This window comes from Pyrgilauda ruficollis, unplaced genomic scaffold, assembly GCF_017590135.1.
Source record: "Pyrgilauda ruficollis isolate IOZ18807 unplaced genomic scaffold, ASM1759013v1 scaffold31, whole genome shotgun sequence".
Lineage (NCBI taxonomy): Eukaryota > Metazoa > Chordata > Aves > Passeriformes > Passeridae > Pyrgilauda > Pyrgilauda ruficollis.
The window spans coordinates 4,056,118-4,080,074 of NW_024524489.1; the positions used below are offsets into that span (position 1 = coordinate 4,056,118).

Genomic DNA, 23,957 nt, shown 5'->3' on the forward strand with positions numbered 1-23,957 from the left:
ATGATTGTTACATATGAATGATGTTAATAAAATTATGTGGGTCAATGTTAAAGTCCCTGAACAGAAACCCAGATGTTGCTATTTCTGGTAACTCTTCCCAGAAATGGACCTACCTCCCCAATCTAAGTGGTTTTCCAAGGTTTATCTGCCTTTATTTTACACTAATTTTTGAGAGGCTGTGTTGTGGAGCTGGTCTCAGTAAAGCAGCTACTGCAGTGCTGGGGCATTGTCTGTTTGGTGGATGATGATAAAGGAGCAAAATGACTTTAATGTTTCTGTGGCAGAACCTGTACAGTCAGCCTGACTTTCTGCATCTGGAACCAGCTTTAGGCCCCATGGGAAGGGGCGGGGGAAGAGCACACTTGGGAGCTGGCTGGGAGGAGCAGAAAGCAGCTGCTCTTACCTGAGGAGAGAAGCTCAATGGGAGCCAAGAGTTGAGTAAGTGTGTGCTGCTCTGACCCTTCCTGGAGGGAAGGACATCCCGGGCTCGCCGAGAGCCGGCGCGGGGCCGTGGCAGGAGGAGCTTGGCTCAGGTGGGATCAGCCATGATCAGAAACCAGGTGGGTCCAGAGTGCTGGAGAGAACAAGCTCAGTCCTTTTGCAGCAGATGGTTTTTTGTGTTTGAAATAGTGATTTGTTTCTTCTTTCTTACTCCTCAACATAATTAGCTTCTCTACTGACTTGTCTTAAATGAAGCCATGGAAAGAAATTGCCTTGGAGAGTAAAGCTGGGCAGGTGCAGCACTGCAGCAGCTCAGGAGGGCCAGAAATGCCCTCATTTGACAAATCTGAAGTTTTCATGCAGGTGCAAAGATTGAGAGCTGGGGTATCTCTAAATGCCAGCAATAAATATTACAAGTGCTATCATAAAAGTATAAGGGCTGGCCTAATTGTACTTCTGGGATTGCCTGCCAGAGGGAATGATAGTCTCTTAATTTCACTCCAAGAAATTTTAAATTATTTAGGAATGAGTTGCCTGTCTTGCTTGGGAAAACAAGTAAAAAGAGCTCTGTGCTGTTCATGTAGTGACACTTGTGAGTTGCTCTGTCTGCTGTCTACCCTGATGAAATCCTTTGCTTTGATGAAGAACAGAGAATTCTCAACACTGATAACTTGCTGGTGGTGATGGGAAAGGATGAGCTGCTGGCAGGTGCAACACCACCGTGGAAAACTTTGCTTTGGTTTCTGTGCATCTTAAAGAGCAGAGATTCTGATGCTTTCCTGGTCTAAGCCTGGGTTTAAATCCAGTATGTAACATTTTCTGGGGCAAGCATTGTGTGTTTTGTCCAGGCAAAGCCCCCAGAATTGACTTGCTGGTTGTGGATACTGATGGCAGGGTCATGCTGGGCTTTACAGCCCCCTGGATGCTGTTTTGGGCAAAGAGAAGTCCCTCATCTGAGTGAGTGCAGTCCCAGTGTGGTCTGGAGTGATATTTTTCCACAGAGGTCACTGAGTTCATGCCTGGAGAGATCATGGATTTATTTCACAGCTGAAGCATGAGAAATAGTTTTTCATGCCAATTCTAATTCACATATCTCCTTTTTCTAGCTATTCATCATAAGGATTTGCTCCAAAATACTCTGCAGTGGTTTCTTGCTGTTTTATATATCCTGAGAAGTGCTGCATTTAATCATGAGTAGAAGTCATGCTTTTATTTTTGTGCATTTGGTTTGAAGAGCCAAGAAGCATGCACAGAAGTCGTGCAGAGGGGAGAAGGGAGTTCATGAGCAGCAGATGTCCTGAGGCAGAAATATGCTGTGGCCATTGGGGTTTGTGTTCCTTTTTGTGTGTTTGCTTTTTATTGAGCTTTCTCCAAGGTAGAAATATGCTCAGTCTGTAATACCTTGCGAGGAAAGGTCACTAAAACACAGCAGGGAAGGCTTGTTTGGAACCTGACTGTAAACTGGTTCATGCGACTCTCAGTCCAGGGTTTTGAAACCACTTAACGTGGTCTTTTTATACTTACTGACTCACTTATCCATAATGATGCACATGTCCCAAGGTGTGCTCCTATACAGCTGAATAAAAGTGTATAGGATAATTCTCAGAGGTCTAGATTGTATTTTCTCGGTGACTGAATCTTAGAGGCCTGCTACAATGAATATCAGAGCAAAAGCTGAGACTTGAATGTTACTTAGATGCTACCTTTTCCAAATCTGCCCAGAGAATATTTGGAAAAGTTGCAGATAGTTACTTTGAGTGGCAGAGTTTGTTGGAAACACTTTCTTTCCCTTAGTCTGGAACCGCATTTGAACTTGAGAGCGGAGAAATGCCAGGCATGTGAACAGGAGCCATACCGGTGTGACTGCTTTCACCGTGAGGCAAGAGCCAGGAAAGTCTGGCTTTGTCTGGGAATGAGGCACACCCTGGCCTCAGGAGAACTTGTCCTCCCTCCTTCCCCTTCAGAGCCTCAAAAATTGGGTCTGGAGACGCATTCAGGCTTCTCCTCGTCCCCAGGTTCCCGCTGTTGCACGCAGCTTCACTCCCTGAACGCTTTTGGGTCCTTTTCCCCTGTTCCCATGCAAGCACGGAGATGTAACTATTTTTTTATTTGTAATACAGAGGAAACGTGTAGATGGTGTTTAGTGTGGAAAACTTAAGATATAGACTCTACGATGCTTATTTTTTTTTTATTTGTAATACAGAGGAAACGTGTAGATGGTGTTTAGTGTGGAAAACTTAAGATATACAGACTCTACGATGCTTGGCAAGTGGTCTGTCTTAAACTGTACGCTGTGTGTAAGGGCTAGTTAAGCACGTTTCTCTCCTTTTTGAAGCTTCACCTTCAGTTTGGCTTTCGAGCCTTCTGTGGAGATGTACAAAGCAGGCACAGACGCCGTGTTACAGTGTGGCTGCTGCTGTAAGGAGATGCTGCTCACTAACCTTTCTGCCGTTTTCTGATGCAGGGAACACCTTTTCCTCCTGGAAATTCCTGAAAATTGAAACTCTGTTTCAGTTGCGTGTGATGTTTAAATTTACCCTGGCCAGGGTGTGGAGCTCGCCCGTCATTTTGTGTGACGGCGGTGGGCGGCACTTTCTGTGGCTTGAGGGGGCGAGGCGTGTGTTTCGTCAGCTTTCCGTCAGCTTTTAGACAGAATTTAAAAAAAAAAAAGTTTTTTTTGGGGACCATATGAGCCAATTCCCCCTTTAGACGCCTCGGGCGTTCAAAGGCAGCGATGCGCCCACACCCCCCTGTGGCTGAGGGCAGCCGCCATTTTGTTCCCGCCTCCCCGTTCCCGCCTCGGCGCCGTGAGGGAGCGCGCGCGGGCCCCGCCCCGCGGCCCCGCCCCTGTGGCCGCCGTCCCGTCGGCGGCGCGGCGGCAGCGGGCGGCCGCCGTAGCCCCTGCGAGGGGAGCCCGTGCCCGGGCGGGGAGGAAGAGAAAGGCGGCCCGAGCCGGGTTACAAGATGGCGGCGGCGCTGTAGTAGCTGCTGAGGCGGAGCGGCGCCAGCGAGGCCCGGGCCGGGGCGCGGCGGCGCTGACTCGCCATGGGAAGCGGCGCGTTAAAGGCCCCGCGGTGCCCCTGAGCGGCCCGGCGGCCCCGCTTGCTCCCCGCCGCCCTCGCTCCATCGCCCCCGCGGAGGCGGAGCGGGCCCGGGGCTGCACCATGTCGGACACCCGCCGGCGGGTGAAGGTCTACACGCTCAACGAGGATCGGCAATGGGACGACAGGGGCACCGGGCACGTCTCCTCCAGCTACGTGGAGCGGCTGAAGGGGATGTCGCTGCTGGTGCGCGCCGAGTCGGACGGTGAGAGCGTGGCCGGGGCTGCCCAGGCCGCTTCCCCTCGCCCCACGCCCGGCCCCGGGCCCCGAGCGCCGGGGCTGCCCCCCACCACCGCCGGGCTCGGCTGATGGTGCCTTCCCTTGGGACACCCCCGGGGATTATTGTTGTTAGTGCTATTATTTCCACTCCTCCTGCCTTGCCTTATGTTGCGGATCGTGTGAGGTTGCCTCACCACACAAGACACAGCAGCGTTTGCTACTGTGGCCTTAGACTTCTCCCCTCCCAGTTCATAGAATTATGGAATACACTGAGCTGGAGGGGACCCATCATGATCATCAAATCCCAGCTCCTGGCCCTGCACAGAGCTCCCAACAATCCCAGCGTGTCCCTGCGAGCGTTGTCCAGGCGCTCCTGCAGCTCTGGCAGCCTCGGGACCATTTCCTGGGGAGCCTGGGCAGTGCCCGACCACCCTGTGGGGGAAGAACCTTTCCCTGATATCCATCCCGAACCTCCCCAGACCCAGCTCCATGCAGTCACCCCAGCCAGCTGTGGCTCCTCGGCCTGAACAGAACTGAAGCTGTGACACGTGAGGACATTTTGTTCTCTTTCAGAGCAATATCCTTTGCTTCTGAGGTGCTCTTTTCCTCCCTTTCTTACTGCTGTAAAAAAAGTTGTTTGTTTGTTGCTCTTTTTCTCCTCAGGAGTTCCCTGGTTGTGTTCCAGTCGGGTGGCATCCCTTGTGTTTTATTGCACTTTAAAGTCACCTTAAAGGGTCTATTTTAGAGGGGGGAGGTACGTGCTCCCCACGTTGTCAGCCGACAGGTGCTAATGTGCTAAATAAACCACCTAAGACTGGTATAAATTGCTCCGGAGCTGTTGCCAGGAGACATACACTACTTGCATACACAAGATGAAGTCCCTGCGTTTATAGTAGCTGAATGATTCACTTCTGAAGGGCAGCTGAAGGGAATAAAAGCAAGTGGCCCACGTGGCTTCTCTGGACAAAAACATTTTTATGCTGGGCAGCACATTACCTGCTGGAATTTTTACACTTGGCCTAAAAGACCACTAAAAAAGCTGGTTCTTCTGCCAGATCTCAGAAGAAAAGAGTGCTAAAGTGGATTTTGGACTAAAGTAGGAGAGAAAAAATTGTTTTAATAGGGATATTCCTGTTGAATTTTGTTTTACCTAGCTTATTTTAGGAAATTATATTTAAAGGAGGCGGTTCTTGTGGATTTTCCATGAGATTTGGATTAAGCTGAGAGTGTTGGCTGGCACGTGGGCAGTGGTGTGAGATGTGTGGAGATGTTTGTTTTGTTGGATTCAGTAAATCTCTCTTCGTACCTTTTTCAGGTTCACTACTGTTAGAATCGAAGATAAATCCAAATACTGCATATCAAAAACAGCAGGCAAGTATTATTGCTAGGCTTTACTTTCTCTGGTTGCTGGTGCTGAGGAATTGTTTTGTGCTCGGAGTAATTGCATTTTTCAGGAAAAAAGGAAAGGCAAGAGGACCTACAATTGTTGATGGTGTTTTTTAGAGGTGAAAAAATTTATGGGTGTTTTTTAGAGGTGAAAAAATTGCGTAGAAGCCTGTGGATGCTAGACACTTCACATTCTAGAAATTAATATGTGGGTCTTCTAGAAAAATACCTTTTGGAATTCAGGCTTTGAAGATAATATATGCAGTTTGGAGAAATATTGAAATCATTACAGGAAGGATAGTTGAAAACATGTATGTGTAATTTTTGTCTCCTATGCCAGGCCATCTGAAATAATTGTAAAATTAGGGAGGCAAAACTTTGACCAGCTCTGTTGAAGTGTATTTATTTATTTATTGAGTTCTTTTTCTGGAAATAACATGAAGGAATTTGTCTTTGTGGGACTCCTTTCTTTGTTGTTGCTGTTTAGATTTTATTTTGAGCCCTGAAAGCTCCTGTTGTCCTAGGTAAGGCCACAAGCCATGGTGAGAATTATCTTTCCTAGGGGTAAACCTCCTGCAAGACAAAGAAGTAAAACAGTTGGGAGCAGTTAGCAGTTGTTATTAGGTTATTTTTGTTTCATCCACTGAAAAAAATCAGCTTACTGAATTTCTTCTGCTTTTATTGTTTTCCCTTTTTCAGCATGCATTTTTGATGTCTCTGCCTGCATTGTTCTCATGGGTTTTCTGGAGTTTTTTCTGTCTGTTCCTTTGTTCTACAGTGTTCTCTGTTCCTTCAGCGTTTGATACTTGTTCTTTATCGTTATGGTATCCAGAAGTGTTTCAGCACTGCAGAAAACAGTAATTTTGTTCTTCCTGAGTCACAGAGGGACACATCTTTGAGGATTTTGTTATAGTGACAACTTACAGTGTGAGAATTTGAGAAAGAGACTTTGTTATCTTGTGGACTTGGGTTGGCTCGCTTCAGGTTAGCAGTGAGGTGGAGTTTTGGGCCAGCCTTTCCAAGGGGCTCTTTGCTGTGGTTTCTGCTTTTCACGTGTTAGGGGTTGGTGGCTGTAGGCTTTCCTTGGGGGGCCATGCTGAGGAAGGAGCTCTGCAGAGCTCCAGAAGCCAAGAGTCTTGAACTGCTTCCTGTTTACTGGAGGAAACCTCTACATAGTGAAATGCAAATGCAGATTTTGTTGCTGTAAAGTTTTAAAATGCTTCCTTTCACACCCTGTTTCCTGAAACTACAACTGATTAATTGTAGACCTTTTTTACTTACTTGGTAGCAAATTTTCAAGTGATTTAAGTAGCTTTTGTTACCATTTTTCTTGTTTTGCCTGGCTTTTATTTCTGATACTGATGCTTTTGTGTCCGTGTGGCAGAAAGCTTTTTCTTCTCTGTTTGCTCCTTAAGGTTTGTGCAACCTCGTGCAGCTTTCAGTTGACACAGAGCATTGTCCTGGAGTTGATGGTCTTGGATTTGGGGAAAGCTGCAGGGTGGTGCAGCTTGAAGGAAAAGAAACATGCCCTGCCTACGTCTGTCCTTATGTAAATGACTTGACTGGACTTAGAGGGTACTTAACGCTTAATTGTGGTTTGCACGACAGCTCCTGTGAAAGAAGGAAACCGAGCACTGATTTTTCGGTGCTGTGCATCAGTCTGTGACTTCCAGTATTACACTGTTAGTGCCAAGTCGTGCTGTAGCTGTTGACCAACCCCAAACAGGACAGGCCTGTTACCTCCCTGCTCCAGTCCTGTCTGTGGTTCCTGGGGAATTCATTCTGGCCAGGTGTTGGGCACACTGTCATCACGACTTTCCCTTTCTCAAGGGAAATTTGGCTTGGATGGGTCAGACAAAGGTGCCAAACTGCTCAGCATACAACGCAAAATTATCTAGTTAGATGAATGCAAAGAACATGAGAGCCTGAAGAGCTTTAGGTCCCCCTGGATTTTGGGGCATAGGCATTGAGAGTTACACACCTCTGCTGGACACCCCACGTTAGCCAGAGGGCAGGGTCAGATGTGTTCTGAAGGCTCTGGCAGGCGTAGTTTTAAAGGTTGGCACCACACCCATTTGATGTTTCAGCCTCTGCTTGAGGTTACTGTTCCCTGGCAGAACTGGCAGAAGAGCAAGTCCGTGGCTGAAAGACATGGAGCTGCTGCAGAAATCCTTACTGGGAGTGCTGCCTTCTGGTGTTACCTTTGCTTTGGGTGTGCTCTGTTTGCAGCTCTGAGATGAAGATCCTGTGCAAATCCCGTCTTTTGCTCAAAGTTGCCATCGTGTGACAACAGAGCGCTTTGCTCGAGGCAGAATAGGAGTTCCCAGTGGCCAGGATTTAACACATTTGCAGGGGTGCTGTTAAAGGCAGCCAGAGCAGTTGCCAGAGGGCTTTTTCACTGCTGTTTCATCCAGTGGCAGGTTAGATGTAGGACTGAGTCAGTTGAAACATGTCTTCCCTCTGGATTCATTTTTATCCCCACGTGTTCCCCATCTGCTTCCCTGTGCAGCACATTGGTGCTGGCATGGGGACGTGGTGCAGTGCAGGAGCACGGAGGGGTGGAGTAGCAGACACTGTGCACACCAGCACCAGCACTGGAGAAGGGTTTGAACTGCTCTGAGTTTCAGTTTTTGTTGAGAATTAATCTTTTTTGTCTTTATTGGTGCTTGAGTGAATTAAGGAACATTGTTGTTCCTCGTGGATGGAGCAGCATGGCCTCTAAGCAGGTGGAGTGTGGTAGAGCTCGGCCTGGAAGGTGTCTGTCTGCTCTTCGTGGGTTGTCTGAGGTCATGCAGGAAGTGTGTGCCAGATGAGTACGTCTTATATTGGTTTTGGACAATTATTTTCTGTTGAAACCATCTTTCAGTCTTTCTGAAATATTTTTGGAAAAGCTTATATAACTTGTGCTTTGTGTGGGCAGTACAGATTGTAACAAGTACCATTCAGTAACTCGAGAATTTTCACAAATTTTTGACTGCAGTCCCTGGGTGCCTGGAGTCATTTTAAGTTCCTGCGTTAATTCTCTTACTTGAATCATCCTGGGCTATGAATAGGGCTGCTGAATGTGCGTGTCCTTCTTTGTTCAGTGAAGCACCTCTGAGGCTCAGCTTACTTGCAGTGCATTGATTTTGAGTGTCAGGGCATCAGTACTTGCACAGAATGTTTAAGGTAAACGTTTCAGATTTGAAATTCTGTAGCAGTCATAAAATTGTACTTAAGAATTATTTTTTTATTAATCTCTGAACAAGAACCAGGTCAGGGATCTGATGAGGCTTTTCAGTACGTGCAGTTGACAATTATTATTTTTCCCTTGAAGCCCAGTTGAGTTGTTGACTCTGAAATGGCACAAGGTAAATACAGAGATCCAGAGGTCCTGAGCTGGAGATGAGGGGGGACAGCTGTGAATGAAAACCATGTCAGCTCTAAGAGCTTGGACCAGTTGTGATGGAGCCTGGCAGCAGAGAGGCTCCCTATTAATATTTCTCTGTAGGAGAAAAGTGCAAGTGTAGTATAGGACACTGTAATATAAATGAACAACTCACAACAGTGCTGAAACCACAGTGCATTGAACTCTGTTCTTTCCACAACAGGGAAACTTCGTTTCTCTAAAGAAATGTGTAAAAATTAGTAAGAAAGGAAAAAAAATTGTCTGTGCAAATTCCATTGTTTTTAGTGTGGCCTGTGATTATTTTGGGAGAAGGAAATGGATCTATTGATAGGCATTTGCCAACGCTGATGTTGTTCTTAACTTCATTTTCAAAGAGAAGAAAAGGGCAAAGACAAAACTCCCAAGATATACAACTCCCCATGGGTATTGAGGAATTAGGATTACTGTAGAAATGAAGAGTTAATGCTGTACCAGTGCTGCTGCTGTTCATTCATGTTCCAGTGGTAGTTGTAGCAGCGGGGAGGTTGTGTTGAGACAGACGTGTGTTTTCCAAATAACTGCTGATGAAAGAGGGAACCCACTGTCCCATGCCAGCAGTGCTTCCCAAATGTCAGTCCCCTCACACCTGGGAGTAGAGAGTGCTCCCTGACCTGTGTAAGCCCAGATAACTGCATTTACAAAGGTCTGTTTAAACCTTACTGCCCCTGAAGCACCTATGGAATATCATCAGGTGTTTTTTGGGTTTCCTTGCTGAGCTTAAAGATAGCACTCTTAATATTTTGTGTTCACTAAAAGTGGTCTAAAGACCTAACCAGCTTCGATGTGTTGTGTGGTGAATATTGAATGTTGTAAATGTGGGAATTAATTACCTTGCTGACCATTAAGGAAAAGCTTGTTAGTGTTTAAAAAACACTTCAGTATTTAAAAAACTGTAGTAACAGTTCAGGAAGTCAAACTTGGAATGTTGAACAGTTTTGCTGGAGCTCATCAAATATTCTGGAGAGTTAGCAGAGAGCTGCTCAGTTTGGATATTCTTATATGAAGATGAGTTTGCTGTAGGATGGAGAACTGTTCTCCTGCTTTTGTCTGGGACAGAGTTAATTTTCATGCCAGCAGCTGGTGCAGTGCTGTGGTTGGATTTAGGATGAGAATGACACTGATAGCACAGGGATGTTTTAGTTGTTGTGAGCAGTGCTTACCTTGAGTCAAGGACTGATGAGTTCCCCATGCTCTGGCAGTGAGGAGCTGTGAGGGAGCGTGGCCAGGACAGCTGAGCTGAGCTGGCCAGGGGGATGTTCCATACCCTGGGATAAACTGGGGGGTTGGCTGGGAGGGGCTGATTGCTGCTCAGGTGGTGCTGAGCATCACTTATCTGTCAGGATTTATTCCTTTCTTCCCCTTCTTCTTTTTATTTCTTTTTTCTGTAACTATTATAATTGCTCATTATATTTTACTTTATTTCCTTTTTGAAACTGTTCTTACCTCAAGAACAGAACTTTCACCTTGTCCTGATTCTCTTTCCCATCCCAGTGGTGGGAGGAAGTGAGTGAGCAGCTGTGTGGTACTTCCTTGGCAGCTGGGTCAAACCACAGCCACTCTATATTGTCTTGAATATATATTCAACTGAATGTTGAAGTACAGGCTTGCATTCCTTACAGGACAGCAGCAAGTATCCTAATAAAATCTCCTCAAAAACCATTTTAGCCTATTCAGAAATTCCACCGAAACTTCCAGGTCTGCTGTGCAAGTGCACAAATTGAATTGATGGAGACAATAATAACAGAGAAGCAAAACCTGGCTGGAATGAAAATAACTGGCAAGGTGGTTGTAACTTTAGTAAGAACTTGGGAGTTTTGTATTATTCAGGCTGTATGGCTTTTAATTCTGAAAGGAGTATTTGAACATTAACTAGGCATTATATCTTACTTAGCTAGGGCTGTCTTAAACTCTTTCTGAGGGGAAAACTGAAATCTTAGGGGGTTTGTTTCTATCTTACTGAATATGAAAATACTTAACCTGTTATATTGTAGGTTTTCTTAATCTAATGTATGCCTTCCCATTTCAAGACTGTTGGCTCAAGAAATGTATCTTGCAGAAAAATGCCATCATAAGTGGCTTGGATATGAAAAATAGTATCTTTAAATATATGTTGTGTAAGTTAATGGCTATAAAATAACAAGAAAGAAAGTTGATGTATGGCAGAACATGATATAATATTTTAGTGGTTTATGCTTTTTTTTTGACAAGTGTAACTTTAATTAAAATTACTTATTCTTTAGACATTGGCTTTAAAGGAGTGGAGGTTAATACGTAGTGCAGACCTGTTTCAGAAACAATTATTTTCTTGGTTTTATCTCAAACAGGACACCCTGATTGTTTGGTCAGAAGCAGAGAACTATGATTTAGCACTGAGTTTTCAAGAAAAAGCTGGCTGTGATGAAATTTGGGAAAAAATCTGCCAGGTACAGTAAATTGAAAAACGCTGTTTTTTCCAGGTGTTTTAGTGTCTTCTGTGACTTGATGTATTTGTGCATCCTTTTTAAACCTTGTAAAGTAAGTAAACATTTGTTCTTTTCTGTGCAAGGTGTTAAATTGCCCCTGCTTAGAGCACCAGTTGTTCTCATGATTGAATGTCAGGCTTTTGAAAGATCACTGTAATGGTGAGACTCAGGTGGTCAGTGTTCTGGGGCAGTTGGTGTGATTGTGTTTATTAGAAAGGCACCGCCAGAGTTCCATGCTTTAATTGTCCTTCTCCCAGCTGGCCTCAGGAAGCAGCTTGTTGGAGTGCAGTGGAACTGCAAATGTGCTGTAGGAACCAGAGAGCTCAGATCCCATTGCAGCTGCCTTGGGACACACTGGGCAGTTGAGATGTGTTGTTGCTTTGGTTACTGACCTGCTCATTTTTGGTACATTTTGGGATCAGACAGTAACTGTGTGCACTCTTCCCTTAGGTTCAGGGTAAGGATCCTTCAGTGGAAGTCACGCAGGACCTTATTGAGTCAGAAGAGGAGCACATAGAGGAAATGCCTGAAACCAGTCCTCTGATTGACCTTCCTACTTGTGAACTCAACAAACTTGAAGAGATTGCTGACCTAGTTACCTCTGTTCTTTCCTCACCCATCCGTAGGGAAAAGCTGGCGCTGGCCTTGGAGAACGAAGGCTACATTAAAAAACTGCTGCAGCTTTTCCAAGTCTGTGAGAATTTAGAGAACACCGAAGGCTTGCATCATTTGTATGAAATTATTAGAGGGATTTTGTTCCTCAACAAAGCAACTCTGTTTGAGGTGATGTTCTCTGACGAGTGTATTATGGATGTGGTCGGATGCCTCGAGTATGATCCTTCTTTGGCTCAGCCAAAACGGCACAGGGAGTTCTTGACCAAAACGGCAAAATTTAAGGAGGTTATTCCTATTACAGACTCTGAACTCAGGCAAAAAATCCACCAGACTTACAGGGTACAGTATATTCAGGACATCATCTTGCCGACACCATCTGTTTTTGAAGAGAATTTTCTTTCTACCCTCACTTCCTTTATTTTCTTCAACAAAGTTGAGATTGTCAGTATGTTGCAGGTAAGTGGTTCTTCATATGGTCTAGATGGATTGTTTGTAGATACCTGTAGCTGTAGTTTCAAAATGGATTGCAGTTAATCACACACATCATTTGCACAGTGTTTTGAATGCTTGCCCTGCTCTCTGATACTTTGATTTTGTGTTTTGAAAAGGTACATTTCAGGTGAGTATATGAATATTTTTAATGGGTTGTAAAGCTGAAGATATTTCTCCTTGATTCCCAAGCAACACACAACTTTTGGTCAAGTTTATGTAGGTATTTAGAGAACAGGTAACTTGCTGTATTCTGTATTAGGCACATTGTGCTGGTTTTGTAACAAATTCTGGATCTGTGATTCCAAAGAGCATGTTGAGAACCATTCCTGTTACACTGCTGTTACATCATGGTACCAATTTCAAATATTCCTGTTGTCTTAAAGATTAAGTAACTAGTTGCTGGGGGTTTTTTCATACTGATACCCAGAAGTGATAAGAAATAACCAAGCTGTTACTTTATGAAAAACTGTCCTGTACAGTTTGTAGTCAGAAGAGGCTCCAAGGTGGTTGGGACCCTGGAAGGGAGCCTCAGTGAAGAGCTGTGTGAATTCATGGCATTTTGGGGTTGTCAGCTGGTGCTGTGTTGTGCAAACTCATGGGTACCCAGTTGGCTTTATTCTGTTTATCTGTGTCCAAAAATGGTCCATTTGTGTAGGATACATCACATACTCACCCCATACTCCTGGGGTGAGTGTGGAGAGCCTCTGTGAAACACCAAGAGTTGAGGAAAAGAGGAAGGGAGTAAAAATGAAAGGGGCACTGCAGACATAACATATCCATATGGAATATACTGATGAGTTCAGATATGGGTGAAATGTGGTTAGTGGAAAGAAAGGGGTGCTGCAGACATAACATATGGAATATACTGATGAGTTCAGATATGGGTGAAATGTGGTTAAGAGTTTAATAGAGGACTGGCAAATAAGACTGAGTAATTGCAGAGAATTGCATGAATATGCTATGTGGCTTCTTTCTACTATCTTCTTTGTGGCTCAATAGCAGAAAGAAACAAAAAATTAAATCCCTCTTGTGAAATTATGAGCTTTGTGTTAAAAAAAGATTTTCCTTTAAATTCTTTTACATATATTTTCAAAAACTAAAAGTAAATTCAGTATTATGCTCCTGAGGCCACAGCCCTGTTTGCATTTAGAGCTTTTTAAGCTATAGAGTTCTTTTTTTTTTCATTGGGGCTCTTCAATACTGAATATTTAATTATGCAGTAACAGAGAACTCTGATTTGCTGTTACCTCGAGTACTCCTTGCAGAAGGTTCTGAAATTCTCTGACAGTTCTTTGCTGGGTCTGCCATGGCTGTCTTTGCCATCATAGATGGAGTATGTGCACACAGGTTTGCCTGCTGATTCTAAAGCCTGTAGTTGAGATGTGTGGTGATTTACAGATAATGTTGATCCTTGAGAATTACAGGTTGAGAAAAAAGCACACATGGAAAAGATGTTATAGCACACTTGAGGAAAATTCCCACTTGAGGTCGTGGGGACCTGAGGTCCAGGACTGCTTTCGCAGGCCTGTGGTGTAAATCAGCTTGTTGGGCACAAGAACTCCAAAGCTCCTTTGGGTTTGGGGAACACATGGGACGTCCTGTTACCCTAAATACACTGGCAAAGCTCCCTGGGAGAAGGCAGTTTAGAGGAGCAGCAGATTGTGCTTGCCACGGCAGCAAAGCTCCTTTCTACGTGCCACGGAGCACTAGATCCCAGTGCTGCTGCTGCTGGAAGGGCTGCCACGTGGGAAGGGAACCTCCATCCATCCCATGCTTCAGGACACAGGACTGGGCTGAGCAGCAGCCTTAGACAAGCAGGAGATGTTTCTGTGCTTTCTGTGCTCAGGTGTTCTGCAGTGGGGGTGTTATTCTCTACCTGCTGTTGATTGTAGTACGGTTTGGGGGTGGTTTTTTTTGTACCAGGCTTAATTAAGCTGTTTAAGCCAGCAAAGCTTAAAATAAACCACTAAATCTGTGTATGTTGCACTCCCTGTGATGTTGATTCCAGGTATCATTTGTTTGTAAAGCACTTCTATCCCCACATCTTAAAATTGTCAGGAGAAGGTTTGCCAGTCTTTGGTTGGCATTGCTGTAACTGTAAAAATTCTGTATTGTTACTCTAATAAAGCAGACAGATTTTAGTGATAGCACACAGCAAAATAGAGAGGTAAGCACACTGTGTTATGCAATGTAAAGTTCATGTATGTTTATTGGAATGCTGCTGTTGTGTTCATTTTTGTTCAATGCACAAGTTTATTGGGTTAAATTGGTACAGTGGTGCAAAATTTTGTAAAGCTGTAGCATGTTAGTGTTTGCTGTCAGATTTATATTGTCTTTAAAAGGTAACAGAAACATTTGAATTTGAGAGAATGCCTACAGTATTTTCAGTGTGAAAGAGTGCATAATAATCAAAGGGCAGAAAGTGCCTGAACCCTTGAGAGATGCTGATGTTCACCCTGGTTTTTGGGTACCTCTTGATCTTATGGGGTAACTGAAATGCTTTGCAAGAAGTGAGGTGTTCCTGTATATGCTTAAATATCTCTTGGTAACAGAGGATGTGAAAAGCCAGTAATAGTCCATGAAGTTTCCCAGCTAGGCAAAGCAGAGCACGTGCAAGTGGGTGAGGTTGTTTTATTGTGAGTAAGGTAATGGGGACATGGCTGCAAAGTTGTCCCTTGGCTGGCACTTTGTAATTGCAGTTTTAGGGACCGCCACTGAGCTCAGCTTCACCTGGCTCTGCTCTCCTGGAGGAGTGCTGAAACAATGCTCTGGGAAAGATCCCACTGGATGTGTGCTCTGGCATTTGTGTTCTTTGGGATAAATTGGATGGAGAGCTGGACTTTCTGCAGGGTTGGCTCCTGTAGGGGGTGGCAGTTGTTTTCCAGAGGCGCTGTGTAAGGTGTGTTCCTTTTGTGTGTTACACAGGAAGACGAGAAGTTTTTATCAGAAGTTTTTGCACAGTTGACAGACGAAGCTACAGACGACGACAAACGGTGTGAACTGGTGAGTGCCAGCTGCCTGGGGTGCCTGCGGGGCTCTGGGTCAGGGGGATGAAGGAGAAACAGTGAAACTCTTCTGCAGTCACTGGGGGATTTCTGTAGAACCAGCCAGCACACGAACTCTGCCGCAAAATGTAACTGTTTCATCCTTTCAGGGAGTTTTCTGACCCAAATTCCTTTTTCCCTGTGTGACAGGTAAACTTCTTCAAGGAATTTTGCGCCTTTTCTCAGACGTTACAACCTCAGAACAGAGATGCGTTCTTCAAAACTTTGGCAAAGTTGGGAATTCTTCCAGCTCTTGAAATTGTAATGGTGAGTGAAACTTCAAGCTGAAACCACGTGGAAGAGCTACAGCCACTGAGGCAGTTTTGGCTCTGCTGAGCCCCTCTGTGTCAGTTTTGCTGTGCCGGGAGCGGGAGTTGATTGGAGCGTTCCCAATGCAGAGGCTGCCCCCAGCTCTGAAGTGCCTGACCTGGCTGCTCTGGGCATTTTCATTCTGTGTGAGCCTGTGCTCAGCACAGTCCTTGGGACAAGGGGGTGTAGAAACTGGCAGAGGCTCTTCCTGCAGCTGGATTGTTGTTGTGGTTGTTGCTGGCCCAGGGCCCAAGAAGTATTTTTAGATAATCTTGAACTGTTGGCTGGTTCCTCCCAAAAGATCCCGTAATCCTGTCGTTAGCAGATTAATCTGTCCTAATCAGCAGTGGGAAAAGAGAATTTCTTTCACTCCTGTGGTTGAAGCAGCTGTTGCTGCCTGAATGTTGCAATTCATTTTGCTGGTTTATTAATGTTTTCTGTAACACTATTACTGTGTCTCATAGAAACTCTGGTAATGAGATGTTCCCAAAACTTAAAACTACCTATTACTTTCAGCTTTACTTGGTAATAAATACCAGCTTAATTTGTTCTTGCTAATCAATTTCTCTCTTTATTAGGGAATGGATGATCTGCAAGTTAGATCTGCTGCTACAGATATATTTTCTTATCTGGTAGAATTTAGCCCATCCATGGTCCGAGAATTTGTGATGCAAGAGGCCCAGCAGAGTGATGATGTAAGTCACAGTGCTTTGCAGTTTGTTGAGTCTTTGGGCAAGGAAGAGACAAACAAAACAGCAAAACAAACCTCTAGAAGTACAGGAAAAAGTAGGTTTAATATACAAACAGCTCTGAGCATGTTGGTGTTGTATCAGTTCACAGTTTTGGAAATCTGACTAACAAGGGTTGTAGGTGTGGAGGGTTGTGCTTGCCAGAATTTCTGTATCCAAATGCAACTCTCAATTCTTCAGTTTCATTTAAAATTGTCTTCAGAAAATTACAGAGACTATGGAAATTGCTTTCCACTTTTGAAACTGTGTCTAATTGTTTGGTGTTTGTTTGGGATTTTTCTGCAGGACATCCTCCTCATCAATGTGGTCATCGAGCAGATGATCTGCGACACAGATCCGGAGCTCGGGGGAGCTGTTCAGCTAATGGGGCTGCTGAGAACTCTGATTGATCCAGAGAATATGCTAGCCACAGCCAATGTAAGGAGATGGGGGGTACAGATACTGCACTGTCTCAGCAGAGCTGAAAACCTGACATTCTCCGTGTTTGCTCTGATACTGAATTTAAACAAGCCAAAAATAAGATTAACCTTTCCATTTTGGGGCATTGTGCAGGTGTTCATTAAAAAAGTTTTGTCAAGGTTTTTGAGTTGTTGATGTTTTTTCAGTAGATGTTCGCATGGTGGGGATTTTTTGGTGACGGTGAGCTTGGTTATTTGCCCCAAAATGCAAAAACTGATCTTCCTGGAGCAAAGACAGTCCTGCAGGCCCAGCAAATACTCAGGCAGACCTGAAGGAGCCAGTAGAATTCTGTATGGGCTGTTTCCTATGTTACGGCTCTTCTTTAAAAGCCTGTGTACAAATCCCAGTGTTTAATAAAGTTATTTTTGTTTTAGAAAACAGAAAAGAGTGAATTTCTCAATTTCTTCTACAACCATTGTATGCACGTTCTCACTGCTCCGCTTCTGGCCAATACATCAGAAGATAAATGTGAAAAAGGTACAGAATATTTTCATTTTCTTTTTCTTCCTTTCAGGCCTGTAGTGTTTGGCAGTGACTGACAGTGCTGGTCCCAGGGATCAGCCTGGGAATGTGCTTGTGGAAAAGTGCTGCTCCCCCAGGGACAGGGCCTCTGTGGGCAGCAGTTCTCAGCCCTTCCCTGCAGCTCTGGATGCTGCTGTAGCTTTGTGCTGTGCTTTGTGCAAGATGCACTTCCTTGATGTTAATCATGCTAATATACAATTGTTAATTGCATTTAAAATATACTTCCTGTAAAGCAGAGTGTCTGTAATTAAAATGCAGTGTCTGTAAATTAAAACGCACTCATTTTAATGCATTATTTGAAAAATTTAGGATTGGTGCTTTAATTCTATATCATATTCCTAAGTTTAGGTTATACATTTTCACCTAGATGGATTTAAAACTTTGTAAGGTAAATTAAATACAGAAATCTCACCTGGCTGCGTTCTTTCTGCCTGTTTATGTCCCTGTAGCTCACAAACCTTAGATCTGATGAAAAATCTGACCACTTGGTAGAACTGATTGTTTATCCCCATCTTTTAAATCTTGACAGTGCTTTGAAAAGCTTTTTCAGATTTTTTTTTTTTATTTTCTTTTTATCAGATGCAGTAGTTGGATCCACTAAGAGTAATACAATTTGTCCTGGTAAGTCTGAATTGACTTTTGAGTTTTGAAACTTGTCTTGTGTGCTGTGTATGGCACTCTGTTAAAAAAAAAATAGTTAGGCATGCCCATATTTTATTTCTGTTAATCCTTTTTACTGAAATAGATGCAGGAGCTTTGATTCAGTTTAGATGACTGGAAGCTGAAAGAACATTTTCATTTGTTTTTAAGTTAGTGGGGTTTTTTTTTCTTATCAACCTTGCTACTGAAAGCTGAAATTGTTCATTTTTCTTGCAGATAATTACCAAACAGCACAACTACTTGCCTTAATTTTGGAGCTGCTTACTTTTTGTGTGGAACACCACACATATCACATCAAGAATTACATTATGAACAAAGATTTGCTAAGAAGAGTGCTGGTATTGATGAATTCAAAACACACATTTCTGGCCTTGTGTGAGTATGGAGCTGTTGTAATTTCCTTCTTCCAGGCATGGTGGGACTGTGTGGAAGGTGTCCCAGTGTACACTTGGAATTTGTGTGAGTGGGTGTGGATGAGATTGGCACGCTCTGGGTTTGGGGTCCCATCTTCCTCTGGGTAACACGAGGGGTTTCAGTTCTTTCCACAAACCCTGGCACGTGGTTATTAACTCCTTGAATTTTCCTTCCCACAGGTGCTCTCCGCTTTATGAGGAGGATAATCGGGCTGAAAGATGAATTCTATAATCGTTACATCACCAAGGGAAACCTCTTTGAGCCAGTTATCAACGCCCTGCTGGACAACGGCACGCGGTACAACCTGCTCAACTCTGCTGTGATTGAGCTCTTCGAGTTCATCAGAGTGGTGAGTGCAGCTGCAGCTCTTGCAGGAGCACCCAGCTCCTTGGAAAACAAGGACTTGCAGCAGCTCCTGAGCCTCTTGCTGCCAGTGCCTTCATGTGTGGGAGGCTTTGCTGGGAATCTTTGTGGTCTGTGAAAGTGAAGGGCGGTTTTTAGTTATAGGATATGGTGGCTGCTGTCTTTTCCAGCAAGAAGAACATTTGGAATTGTAGGATTTGCCTGATAGGGTGAGAGACTTGATAGAGGGGGACTGACCAAAAGGTTCCTGGAAACACATGAGCTGCTGTAGTTGCTGAGGAGTGGGGAGAGCTGAAGCCTGTGGGGAGGACAGGGCACAGCTCTCCCACCTAAAAGATCTTTGTTTAACAGAAGTGTCACAAATACAACTGGGACACTGCCGGGTCCATTGTCTGTTTCTATGGGAAGCCTAATCATTATTTCTCAATCTCATCTCTTTTATCAAGGATAAATCTGATTTCATGTTTCACATTTGTATGATATTGTACAATAACGCTTTGGCTCTGGGCAAGAAATCAGTTTCTTTCCAAACTAAACTCAAAAGCTTTGTGAGCTTCTTGTGCCCATTTGAGGCTGAAACCCTGTTTTGTTCTTCTGCAGGAAGATATTAAGTCCCTTATTGCACATATAGTTGAAAACTTCTATAATGCACTTGAATCTATTGAGTATGTTCAGACGTTCAAGGGACTGAAGACAAAATATGAGCAGGAGAAGGACCGACAAAGCCAGAAGCTGAACAGGTAGGCCCCGGTTTCTGTGTCCTGAGCCTGGCAGGGGCTGCTGCTGTGCTCTGCTCCTTGCTTTTCTCTTTCCCAGAGGGCAGCAGGAGGCTGGGACTGGGGCTGGGTTTCATTCTTGGTGGAAACTTCTCAGATTAGAGGAAAGCCCCATCTGCCTTTCCTTGTGGCCAAGCGTAGTAGAGCTGATGTTGGCCAGTGGACTAAATGTTATATTTTTGTAAAACTCTAAGAGAAGAGAGAGAACTCTCTAAGAGAAGAGCAAAATGTTGCTCTGTCGCTCTGATTTGGGATTCAGTCTGGCTCGTCATCAGCTGGGGTGTTGGTGAGTCTTGGGGTGAGGGCAGAACCAGAGATGGAGCTGCATTGCCTTCTCAAGTGCACTGAGTTCCCTCTAAGGCTCTGTAGGGCATTTCTGATCCCGAGCCTGAAACAGCAGCCAAGCTGGAATCCCTGTGTGTGTCTCTTACAGTGTCCCATCCATATTGCGTAGCAATAGATTCCGCAGGGATGCCAGAGCCTTGGAGGAGGATGAAGAAATGTGGTTCAATGAAGATGAAGAGGAAGAAGGCGAAGCTGTTGTACCTCCAGTTGAGAAGTCAAAACAGGAGGATGATTTTCCAGATAGCTATGAGAAATTTATGGAAACTAAAAAAGGTATTTACTCTGTTTGAGCTTGTTGGCACTGGAAGTGCTCCATGGCAGATACGTGGAGTATCACCCAAACTACCCCGTGGTTTGTGCTCTGTACCTCAAGCAGCAGTACAGGGTATTCCATGTAATTGTGTCTTGAGATCCAAATGTGTCTTCGCAAGCCAGTTTAGGATTAAAATAACGAGTTTAAATGGTATCCAAAAGCAGGACTTTGAATGTGCCTGTGTGCTCCAGGTGAGCCATGTCCCCGTGCCCTCAGCATCCAGGCCCTGCTCACTTTGCTGCTGATGGGCTCAGGATGGGCTTGGTTGGGGAACCGAGAATTGCAGCAGAATTGGAACCAAAAAACCTGCTGGCTCTCGCCCTGCGATTGCACTGTGATGTGGATTGTACTCCTTGGTGTGCAGCTGATACCTAAGTGTGACAATGTTTGTCCCTCAGCTAAGGAGAGTGAAGACAAAGAGAATCTTCCAAAAAGGACTTCAGCTGGGGGATTCAAATTCACTTTTTCCCACTCAGCCAGCGCAGCCAACGGTGCGAACGGTGCAAACAGCAAATCCGTGGCAGCTCAGACATCACCAGCGAGCTCCAACGGCTCCTCTTCCAAGAACACGGCCCTGAGCCCGGCGGTGCCAGCCCCCAAGGTGGGAGAACTCGTGTGGGGCTGTCCCAGGGTGACAGCAGCAACAGCCTGTGGGCAGCAGGGCTGAGTTGGGCATAAATTCACCTGAGCCCCTCGCTGCTCTGGGGAGGTCTGAGTGGGGCTGGGCTCTGTTGGAATCTGGTGGGTGCAGTCTCATCCCACATCCTCTGCATCGTTTCACTCTTTCCACTTTTTGTTCTGCTCAGTTGCTGCTCTGTACCTGATGTACAAAGGAAAGGGGGTTTTTGGGAACTGTTAGTGCCCCGCTGGCTGGGGAATTGCCCAGTGCTTTTGAGGAGACAAGTGCAGTGAGTGACCCCTGTGTGGTGCCTGACTCAGCCGTGCATTATTGGAATCCTCAGCCACTGAGCTCCTGAGCAGCTGCAGAAAAGTGTGGCAGGGATTGATTGCCCACCCTAAGGCTGAGCAGCCAAAGGGCTGTCAGCCTGCACCTCGGAGTTCGTGTCTGTCCCGCTGGGCTGACAGTGATTCTTAAACAGTTCTCAGTCCAGACCCAGAGGAGTGAGGAAGCTCCAGTACATTTTGCAGCTTGAGGTTCAAACCCATTTTCCAGGCAATTGGGACTTGGAATGCCAAAGGCTGGTGTGCCCTGGACAGGCTGGCTGGAGGTTTTGTTCAAAATTTGCACCTTTCTAGGTACTTCTTCAATATAAAAACTTCCTTTTTCCTTTTTCTAATTGGCAGGGAAGTCTAGTTGGGCTAGTGGATTATCCTGATGATGAAGACGATGACGAAGAGGAGGAGACATCTCCAAGGAAAAGACCTCGTCTGGGTTCATAAAAGAAACCAAAACTTTGGAATAAGAACTTTTATTATGGGGTTTCAAATGCTGCAACTGTTTTAAGAGCTAAAAAGAATCTGAATCAGAAAGCTTTCTCCCATGAGTATATAAGATAATACAAGGAGTAGCAAAAGAAACTCGGTGTATCAGCTAGAAAGGGTTAGTTCTGTAAACACAAATCTTCCAAGGAACTTAATGTCTTTCTAGAAAGTAAGGAGTCTGCCATTCAGGCTGTCAAAAAAAAAAGAAAAATTTTAAAAAAAGGTGGGTTAGTATTCTCAGAACCTGGATGATGGCTTCTCAGCAAGGAAAGTCTCAGGTGTTGGGAGGGAAAGGGGGAGGGAAAGGTATGGTAACACTTTTTAAAAAATATTGCAGGGTTTCCCCATTGTTTAACAGAACTAGGAAAAAAAATTCAAACTTAAATTTTGAACCCAGTAATCTTAATTTTGTAATGGTGCTGTCAGTTGTGTTCTTTTAGCAATGCCTCTTTTAAAAAAATTTTAAGGGAAAACTAACTCTGTTTGCATAAGAACAATCCATATTTTGGGACCATTTATTACCAACTAAACTGCATTTCTCATGATTGGAGGGAGGGACACTGCAGTTGTAGTGCATGTTGAGTTGTTTCAAACAGTTAAAATAAGTTTTAATTTGTATTTTCCAAGAGGAGAGAATGGAAGCTGGATTCAAAATGGAAGGTTTTGCTTGTTTTGTCAGTGAGACGTCCAGAAATATCTATGCCAAGGAGCAGTGGCTTCCCAAGGGTCTGCAGGAGCTGCTTGTGTCATGGTGGGGCTGCGCCTGGCACATCCCTCAGCTGTTGGTTGAGGTTGGGAAGAGCCTGAATTCCAACGTGCTCCACGGTGCTCCAGGGCTGCCTCCTCTTGGAGCAGCTGTTTCCCTGTTTGGGAGCTGCATGGTTGAGGTGGGAATAAGAAACACACAGGTTTTTCATAGAGATGGACTGAGCAGCATTTTAACAGCAAAGGCAGTTTGGACCAAGACAGGGTTATTGCCAGGAGAACACCTTGAGGGCTTGGAGGCAGAATCCACAAGCAGCACCTGAACCTGGGGTGGTACAAAAGCTGCTTTTTTAAAACACAAAAGCACATTCCACATAGGTGAGTGAACTGTGACAGGAACAGGGGAGTTCATGGCAAGGTGACAGAGGCAAACAGTCCAGGTTTTATTTTTAAGAGCAGCACATGAACTGTAAATATTTTAATGTTAGTTTGCCCATATGTGATCTGAGATCATGACTAAGTGAGAGGAGATTTCCCAGCGACTGTGTCAGAGATGTTAAAGATGGAACCAGCTGCAATCCACCACATAGATCACTCTTGTAATACGTGTTATGGGTCCATTTCTCCTGGAATAGTTTAAACTGAAGCAGTTTCTCTGTTTTGGAGATTTTTGTAGTTAGTTTTAATTTTAGCTCTTGTTTGGAAAAGATGGGCTGTCTGTGTAGATATGAAGTATAGTTTTTTCCATAAAACAGAAGTTTATTTTGTATTAAAGATACCACTGTACTTGTTTTACACCATTTGTATACATGTGGTGATATTAATGCTGAACTGTAAAATTCAGGAATTAAAATGTGACCCTGTAATTCCATAATTATTGCTTTTGTTTGGTTTGTTACACATGGTAAGGTGAACTCAGACTTTTCAATGTGGCTGTTGCAGGATATTGTTTCAGGTTAGTTATCCATGCAGGTTTCAGAAGTGACTCCATACCCCTGGATGGAACCCCAGAGGGAATGGGTGAGCTCATCCCGATGTGTGAGCAAGACACAGGTGCTCTGATGGACCTGGGGACAGTGGTGTTGTCCCCAGAGAGCTCCAGGCCAGCCAGCACAGGACTGTGAGGGAACACCCGTCAGCTCCAGAGCCAAGGAGGTGTTTGCTGCTGAAGAAGCTGCAGCTCCATCCTCGTGTGCTCGCTCTCGAGCTGCTTTGCTTCCCCGTGGCTCTGTCTCCATCAGTAAAGAAGATTCACAGGCCATGAAAGCAGCAGGGACCTGGGATGTCCTGGCCTTCACTCACCTGAGGAGCAGAAGTGACATCTCCTGGAGCGTGGACCCCTGTTCCTGGTTCTCTTCAGCAGCCTCCCAAGCCGAGTTCTCCACAGGACTCCGGAGGAGCGTCAGTCCTTGCTCTGCTCCTCACCACTGCTGCAGTACGGCTGGAGCTTTAAAAACACACTCAGACAAACTCGAGCTTGCTTCACAGCAAAACCAAGAATGTAATGAGTTTTTATAGTTCCTAGGAAAGGACTGGGTGAAGTGGCAGCAGATATCCTGTTAAACACCAGCCTGCAATCCCGGGAGAAGGTGACACCCAGCACTCTGGCTTTTCTGGGCTGTGACCCCTTGGTGCTGGTTCCCAGTCTGCCCTCGTGGGCAGCCACGTTTGTTCTCCTGCCAGGGCCCTTCCACTGCCACTTTTGGGGAAAA

At 44.8% G+C, this 23,957-nt stretch overlaps 1 protein-coding gene across 4 annotated transcripts; it reads left to right on the top strand.

Moving 5' to 3' along the window:
* The first annotated feature begins 3,288 nt into the window (after positions 1-3,288).
* On the top strand, positions 3,289-23,119 carry PPP4R3B (protein phosphatase 4 regulatory subunit 3B). Of its 4 annotated transcripts, none has more exons than XM_041474184.1 (16): positions 3,289-3,747; positions 5,077-5,132; positions 10,899-10,997; positions 11,487-12,107; positions 15,069-15,146; positions 15,338-15,454; positions 16,075-16,191; positions 16,531-16,662; positions 17,079-17,181; positions 17,806-17,847; positions 18,103-18,261; positions 18,480-18,649; positions 19,264-19,403; positions 19,873-20,057; positions 20,496-20,698; positions 21,403-23,119. In XM_041474184.1, the coding sequence occupies exons 1-16, from the start codon at positions 3,606-3,608 to the stop codon at positions 21,496-21,498; spliced, it is 2,460 nt and encodes an 819-aa protein (XP_041330118.1). In that variant the 5' UTR covers positions 3,289-3,605; the 3' UTR covers positions 21,499-23,119. The 4 variants fall into 4 exon arrangements, with proteins under 4 accessions (XP_041330118.1, XP_041330121.1, XP_041330120.1 ...); XM_041474187.1 differs by having other exon boundaries at positions 20,574-20,698; XM_041474186.1 differs by having other exon boundaries at positions 19,894-20,057.
* Positions 23,120-23,957: the final 838 nt, after the last annotated feature.

Excerpts from the sequence above, each read along its gene's own strand:
- PPP4R3B (XM_041474184.1), top strand. The coding sequence starts at position 3,606 with ATGTCGGACACCCGCCGGCGGGTGAAGGTCTACACGCTCAACGAGGAT. Across the intron at positions 10,998-11,486 it reads TTTGGGAAAAAATCTGCCAG|GTTCAGGGTAAGGATCCTTC; the intron begins GTACAGTAAATT and ends CTCTTCCCTTAG. Across the intron at positions 17,848-18,102 it reads GAGTAATACAATTTGTCCTG|ATAATTACCAAACAGCACAA; the intron begins GTAAGTCTGAAT and ends TTTTTCTTGCAG.